Raw genomic sequence first — 7,758 nt, 5'->3', positions numbered from 1 at the left:
GTGTAATCCTCAAAGGGAAACCCATCGGAGGGCAGGTAAGATCACCTAACACATCTCCAGGTAGCGTCTCTGATGCTGCCAACTCCCAGGCTGTGGGTGAACTGGCCAAGCCAGGTGAAGGGCGGCAGAGAAAACCACTTCTGTGACATGAACTAAACTCTCCCAGTCTCTATTCAGTCCAAATCTGATAGCATCAAATTTAATCTAGATTGGAGATCTAGCCAAACAGCGTTTCCTTGGAACACCCAGAACATGCCAACTCATGCCAGCTTCTTCTGGATGAAAAGGAGCCAGCTCCATCGCTCAGAAGAAGATAGGCCCAGAAATTGGATATAGCACCACACACTTCTCTTTCCCACTGGGCTTGTCTCGGGGATGATGTCCACCCACCTGCTCTCCCTATCATCATCATCATTTCTGGGCAGAGGTGGAGAATGCGCCCCCCCATGCATGCGGGCACATAGACACACACATACACAGAGACAGAGAGAGAGAGAGAGAGGCCAGTGGTGGCCACCTGTCCTTTTGTGAGCGAGGCAATCCTCTGTTTGAAGGCCTTCCTCCCTTTGAAAGGCTGGCCCCACAGGGTCCTGGATGTCATGCCCATCATCCCCCTGCCAGCATCGCCCGGCCCTGCGGCTCAGCGTCCCCTCCGCGGCTGGCTGGCTCACGGTCTTCCCGGTCCGGAGGGGAGTCCTCCTTCTGGGTCGCTCACAAAAAGAACTTCTCATTTTGGGGCTGAAGGTAAAAAACAAACAAACACAAAAATGGACCCCCTCCCTTCGTGATGCCAAACGGCCTTTGCCTTCCTTCTGAGGGGGCCTCCCGGGGTTGGCAAATTAATTCATTTCATATTTTAATTTAGCCAGCCGGGGATCCTATTTTGCCTTCTTTTTTTTCGGTCGAGGCTTCTCCCCGTCCCCGCCCACGTCTTCGGATTTCCAGTGCCCATCCTCCCGTCCCGGCCCCACCCGCGGAGAAGCACCATGGGAACTGTAGTCCCCGGGACACGGGGAGGGCGGCCCCTTGCCCTAAGGCTGGCCTCGGGGGCGAAGCGCTGCCCGTCGAGAGCCCTGCTGGCAGAAGAAGAAGAGACGGGCGAGGGGGGGCATCGCGACCAGGGGCTGGCCAGCCTCCCTTGGGGATGGACCACCAAGCCCAGAATCCCCAGCCAGTCGAGATGCTGCAACGGGGGCGAAACTCCGGGCCAGCCTCTGCCAGACGGGGAAGGCTCGGCCCCTTCGGCGGGCTGGCCCGGGAATCGTCTCCTCCTCCTGCTGCTCTTCCTCCTCCTCCTTTTCCTCCTCCTCCTCCTCCTCTTTTCCCGGGACAGGGATCGCGCCGCCCGGCTCGCCCCTCGCCATGGACTACCAGCGGAGCGCCGCCTGGGCTTGCCAGCAGGTGCAGGGCTACCGGAGGGACCCCGAGGGCTGGCGGAGCTGCAAGCGCACGGTGAGCCGCCCCTTCCCCGGGGGTGCCGGGGGCCGAGGACCGGGCGGCGGGAGGGAGGGAGGGAGGGAGGGAGGGAAGGATGCCCGGGGGGGGGGGGGAACCGGCGGAGGCGCTTGGCGACCGGAGGAGGTGGTAGACCACAACGCGGGCTGTACCTCTTTGGGGCCGCGCTTTGTGAGTCTTTCCAAGCCTTTATGACAAACCAAAAAAGACTCCAGACTTTCTCTTTGAAGGCGATACTTTGGTGTTGATTTTTGCTGTTTCATTTTTTGCTCATTTGTTACAATTTTTTAAATTCTCATTTCGTTACATTGGGCTCTGTTTTGTTATATTGTCTCCGTTCAGTTTGTGCCAGTATGTTGCAGCTTTTGTTAAAAGTTTTATTTTTTTATTTTACATGTCCTCAGATGTTTGCCTTCCTGGTTACTTTTCTTTTTCATCCGTAGGGGAGATTATGAGTATTTTATATTTGGCTGGGTTTCTATAAACGCAGTTCCCGGTTATATGCAAGGTGACACCTTTAAAGCCAACCTATTTATTTTAGTGCTAGCTTTCTCCACTTGGGGAGGGTCACCCCATTCGTCTTTTGTAGCACAAACATTCGGATCTCAGGTCGATCGTATGGACTGTAGCCCCTTTTTTCTTCAGATGCGTTCAAACTCCCTTCCAACTGCATCCCTTATTTATTTATTTATTTATTTATTTATTTAATATCCCACCCATCTGGCCTATAAGACCACTCTAGGCGGCTTCCAATATAATATAAACAATAAAATTAACATACAGATTGCAGAACGAACAGGTCTTATATGAGGTTGAAATTCAGTCCCCTCTCGTGCATGCTCTCTCTTTTTTTTCCTAAAGTACTCTAAACAATTAATTAGCTGCCAAACCATTCATGAGCTGCCCACCTTCCCCGCGAGGAGGTACCAAGATAAACATTTGAGGCCGAGGATGGGGTGTGTGTATCCTACTGTACTTAAAATTGAGAAATACTGCACGCAAACAGAATTGTTATGGGGAGAACACTATTGTATGGCTCCTGGACATTGTAAATTGAAACATGGTTTTCTTTTTTCCCCCTCACAGAATGAAGTTGCGGTTTCATGGAGGCCGTCGACTGAATTTAATGGAAGGCTGTAAGTACAAAATGGAGCAGGTTTCTGACTGAGGTGGATGGCTTGAGGGATAAGGCTGCGTCTTTGTTACTATACGGCTCACATTTCTAGCTGCTTTTCTTTAAAAATAAAGCAATGAATACAAGTCTGCTTTTTTAAAAAAAGCTGTAAAGAATATATAATGTGTAATATGGGGCCTGTGGTGGAGATGGAATATTTCTGGTCTGGAAGTACTCAGGTACTCTGGCCCCTAAATATCTGGAAGCGAGAGCGAATTTACCCATTATACAGAGTAAACCAAGAGGCATTAGAATGTACTACATCAGATGGGACATGGGGTGGCGCAAGGCGCATTTCAGTGCTGTTTGTAAAATAAGTACACTAGGACCCTCGTATGTGTGGGATCAATATCCACTGATTCATTTATTCATGGTCTGAAAAATATTTAAAATATTAAAAGAAAAATCCAAGAGATATGTATTTCTACAATGTCATTACCAGAACTAGCCACTAAAGAGAGCCAGAGACAATGCTCTGGATAGTGTTCACTATTAAAACAGTGTTCACTAAAATCTGCATTCCAAACATACCCACTCCTGATGTAAAACAAACAGAAAATGTCTTCCTGGAAAGTAGAAAGCTAGTCCATTAGGGAAACTGCTCCCTGAGTCTTTCTTTCTAATGTGCTAGTTTTCTCAGTTCGGGGATTAAAAAAAGAAGTATGGAATAACAGCAAAAAGGGTGCTGTCTGAATTGAATCCTGCTACTAAGACTATCTATACTAATCGCGCTGAAGAGTGGTCTCTACTGTAGTTGACCGTATGAAAAAAGGACAGAGTTTCAATTTCACTCATCTCTCGTGTGCCTTTTCCTTCTCCAAACACAGATACAAAGGAGAAGGAATTATTCCTGCCAAATTAGAGGATGTGTATAAATGTATCGTCCCCGAGGCTAATGGACTGAGAGCAAAATGGGATGAAAATGTGAAGGAACTGGAAGTCATTGAACGAATCGGTGATGTAAGTAGGCCGGAGTTGTGTTTCCTTACAGGGGCAGTTGGCTGGGGCAGTTGCAAAAGGCCAGCCGTGCGAGGTGGCAAACGGACCCGTGAGCAGCCACGACATTTTGGTAGGTGGTGGGAGGGTGGAGACAGGGAAATCCGAGTAGGGAAGGACCGCAGCGTACCCAAGGCCCTGCAAGAGTCAACGGTTGCTGATAGGCTATCCCGTATTGCTGACGTTCATAGCCTGCCCCCCACATCCATTGGGCGTACCTTAATAAACATCCTGCAAGAACTTGGGTGCAGAGAGGCTGCCCAGAATGGCAGCTATCTGCAGCCTGCATCCCGCCATCAAGTGCTAACGCCACTGAAAAACCAGGGCTGCTGATTGGCTATGTGCCACTGCTGACATGAACAACCTGTATTCCCCAGCTGGTGCAAGAGCTGTGGTTCCAGATTGGCTAAGTGCCATTGCCGGCAGCCTGCGCATGGCCTCATGCCCGTTGTGGTGGCTGGCAAGCCAGTAGGCGAGGATCGGAACCTCCGCAACCAGCAGTTCCTGCCACTTCTGAATGTCCTGAATCCCAGTCTTGATGAACTGCAGATTTTTTGGGGATTGGACATCGTCTCTGCTGGGGGGGGGGGAAGCAAACCCTTTCACCCAAGAAAGGGTACTCTAGCTTTCTGATGCACTGCCTTAGTATGCACAGTCTGTATGATCACTGACTACGAAATAGTAAAATCACTTTTCTAAGTGCTGGTGAAGGTACTACATTCCCTTTTATTGCATAACCTGAATGCAAATCTGATTTTAAATGTGCGGTAGGACCACTGTATCCAAAGGAGATTGAGCCCAGGCTGCTCTGCAGATGCCAAAACCCCACAGATAATAGTGAACTCTATGCATATCATGGTCTCTGGTTCCTTATAGTGGCCATTTCTGGTAGTTACATCATGGAAATATTTCTGTTTTTTTTTTAATTTAATATTTTAAATATTTTCAGACTGTGGATAAGCGAAACAGTTGGATACGGCTCCTGCAGATACAGTATAACATAATCTTGGCTTCTACTTGCAGAATATTCTCATTGTTAGAACTACCACACCATCCGCTTTCATGAAAATCATCTCTCCGAGAGACTTTTTAGACGTGGTCCTGATTCAACGAGATGACGATGGGAGCATTACTATTGCAGGTAAGATGCTTCAACTCACCGTCCTTTTGTCCTGTAAACTTGGGGAGAAAAACAGCAAGATTGTGAAGGCCCCAGAGGTCTGAAACAGAACTGCTTCCTGGATAGGTGGGTCTTGGCAGATGCCCAGCAAGATCAATCTGGGGTGCCCGTCTCAAAGGGAGGAAGGGCTGAGCCCCGTCCAATAAGAAGGCTTGGTTCTTTTGATAAAAAGTTCGGACTAAAACCAGGACCAGATTCACCTCCCCCCTCCCCAGTGGAACTGGAGTGGCTAGCTTCCACTGCCTCCCCACTACCCACCGTCTTTTCCTCCTCGCACCTTCCAGGATGGGTACAGCTTTTCTGCTCTTTTGTGTTCTCTGATATTACAAAGCATCCTTTCCTTCTGAGAACTCACAGTGTTTCCCCTCCAATCCCTCTTTCTCGTAGCAACCAACGCGGAGCACCCCCGTTGCCCACCGCAACCAAATTTTGTGAGAGGTCTCAATTATCCCTGTGGCTGCATCTGCATTCCTGTCCCACGGTGAGATGTGTGGCTGAGGATTGCATTCAGAAATCCTTGCGCAGAGATGGCCTGTGGTGGTGCACCAAGAGTACTCCAAAAAACGATGGTATTTTAAAGACTACTGGCTAGGTCGCTCAGTGTGTTAAGTCTCTGGTGGCAGAGCCAGAGGTTGGGAGTTGGATTCTCCTTTCTGCTTCCTGGGAGAAGAGCCAGCCTGGGTAGCCTTGGGCCAGCTGCACAGTCCCAGGGTGCCCCTAGAGGAAAGGAATGGCAATACACCTCTGAGTATTCTCTACCTAGAAAATCCTGAAGAGGATCACCCTAAGTCAGAATTAGCTGGCAGGATAGCTCAGGGGTTTTGGTTGGGAGTTCGATTTGCCATTGTGTCTCCTGCAAGCGGAGCCAACCTGTGTAGCCTTGGGCCAGCTGCAGACTCCCAGGGTGCTGCCAGGAGAAGGGTGAACCACCTCTGAGTACCCTCTGCCTAGAAAACCTTGGGAACAGTCGCCATCCGTTGGAACTGACTTGATAGCATGCAGTTATTACTAGTCATTTAAAGACGAAGAGGTTTTTATTTGGCTTCATTCGCACTTAGGAGAAAGGGTTGTGGTTATTAGGTTCGCAGCTTGCTGGGCTTCTTGAAGGCCTCTGAAGGGAGCAGGTTGGTGGATCAGAAGAATCCAATAAAACTTAAAAAAAAAGTTCTCATGGGTTCTCATCTCAAGCTACCTGCAGGGGAGAACAAGCCCAAGCAGAGTGGCAATTAAAACACGAAATCCTGCCCTACCTGCTCAGCAGATGAATATGCAGGGCTGGCAGAGGAAATGGTTTTTTCATGCTTTTGTTTTTCTTGTTTCCTTCTTTTGTCACTCTGCAGGGAAGCCGGTAAAACCCAGCTGCTCAGTTTCTTTCAGAGTGATCTCGGCGGCAATCTCCCGCAGTCGGTGGTGGAATCTTTCTTCCCAAGCAGCATCCAGAATTTTTTCAACAACCTGGCCAAAGCCGTGGGGAAACTGCCAGCCTAAGCAGCGTCGCTCGTGCGCTCTCTCTTTTTGGAATCGTGACGGGGCAGGGAGGCCAAGGACTCAAAGAGATGCACTTTGGAGTCAATGGGACTTAAGAGTACAGGAGTCTGGCTGAACCCGGTCTCCTCTTTTGTCATTTAAAAGAAGAAAGAGTTCTCACACTTTCTGGTCGTTGAGTGGTCACTTGACGGGCAAGGGTGGGGTTTTTTTTTTTTTTTTTTTGCCTTCAATGTTCTATAAAACATCTTCTTCCTCCAGAGAGCAGAAGACCAGATCGGGGGGGGGGGGGGAGACAGAAACTTCGCTGCACTTTCTTCCACCATTTTTATAAAAAGGGGGTAAATAGACCAAGATTAGGTAAAGGAAAAGGTTCCCCTTGACATTTAGTCCAATTGTGTCCGACTCTAGGGCGCAGTGCTCATCCCCGTCTCCAAGCTGTAGAGCCAGCGTTTGTCCGTAGACAGATTCCGTGGTCACGTGGCCAGCATGACTAGACTCGGAACACCATGACCTTCCCACCATGGTGGTACCTATTGATCTACTTGCCTTTTTACATGCTTTCAAACTGCTAGGTTGGCAGGAGCTGGGACAAGCGAGAGGAGCTCACTGTGTCGCGTGGATTTGATCTTACAACTGCTGGTCTTCTGACCTTGCAGCACAGAGGCTTCTGCGGTTTAACCCACAGCACCACCATGTTCCCCAGAGACCAAGATTAGTAACCTTCTAATTCAAGAGTGGGTAATTTGTGACCTCCTTTGCAACTTTAACTCCCATCTTCAGCAGCTCATGGTGAAGGTGTTGCCTTCAGACATGAGTTGCTGACTCTCATTCTTATCCTATCACTCCATCTCGAGCTTTGGGGAGATCCTGCTGGAATGAACCCTTTTTAAAATGCTAAGACTGAGCTGCTTCCATCCACTTCCTATCTACCTGCTCTGGTTTGAGACATACAGACCTCTGTCCGGGGCTATAGGGGATTCTGCCACCTCCGTTGTGATTCCCAGGCTCCTCCAGGCACATGCCTCCAGCCTCCATTGAGCCTTTCCTTTTTCTGCTGATGTATTTTAACAAACAACTTTGGGCCAGGCTTCATCCAAGAAGCCAAGTGTGGCATTAGGAGAAAACAGGGAGACTTGGACCCTTCAGCCGTGGGGGAGCGGGGAAGAGCGATGAGGACACCATGATGCAGGTACATATCAAAACTCCAGTTCACCCCATCCAGAAAAGCTGATCATGAGAACAGTGGCACTGAATGTCAGAAGGACCAGAGATTCCCCACCCACCCATTTGAGTTCTGGTGGTCAGCAAGCTTCCTAAAGGGGATCAGGTCGAGCAGACATCAAGGGTTCTACATTATTATGAGATTATCTTTTTCCACCTTGTCCTGGGACCAGAACTTGCACATATTTTCATACCTTTTTGGTTATTCTAATGCAGGTCTTAGACCAGTATAGATTTGGGGAAA

At 49.0% G+C, this 7,758-nt stretch overlaps 1 protein-coding gene across 1 annotated transcript; it reads left to right on the top strand.

Annotated features, from left to right (window-relative positions):
• Positions 1-1,285: 1,285 nt before the first annotated feature.
• Positions 1,286-6,454, top strand: STARD5 (StAR related lipid transfer domain containing 5). The gene is made up of 6 exons (XM_020790118.3): positions 1,286-1,452; positions 2,542-2,591; positions 3,457-3,589; positions 4,649-4,766; positions 5,193-5,286; positions 6,146-6,454. The coding sequence occupies exons 1-6, from the start codon at positions 1,363-1,365 to the stop codon at positions 6,291-6,293; spliced, it is 633 nt and encodes a 210-aa protein (XP_020645777.3). The 5' UTR covers positions 1,286-1,362; the 3' UTR covers positions 6,294-6,454.
• Positions 6,455-7,758: the final 1,304 nt, after the last annotated feature.

Source organism: Pogona vitticeps, chromosome 12 (assembly GCF_051106095.1).
Source record: "Pogona vitticeps strain Pit_001003342236 chromosome 12, PviZW2.1, whole genome shotgun sequence".
Taxonomy (NCBI): Eukaryota; Metazoa; Chordata; class Lepidosauria; order Squamata; family Agamidae; genus Pogona; species Pogona vitticeps.
The sequence above is the reverse complement of the archived record's forward strand: the minus strand, read 5'-3'. Positions and strand labels throughout refer to the sequence as shown.

Excerpts from the sequence above, each read along its gene's own strand:
- STARD5 (XM_020790118.3), top strand. The coding sequence starts at position 1,363 with ATGGACTACCAGCGGAGCGCCGCCTGGGCTTGCCAGCAGGTGCAGGGC. Across the intron at positions 3,590-4,648 it reads TCATTGAACGAATCGGTGAT|AATATTCTCATTGTTAGAAC; the intron begins GTAAGTAGGCCG and ends TTCTACTTGCAG. Across the intron at positions 4,767-5,192 it reads TGGGAGCATTACTATTGCAG|CAACCAACGCGGAGCACCCC; the intron begins GTAAGATGCTTC and ends TCTTTCTCGTAG.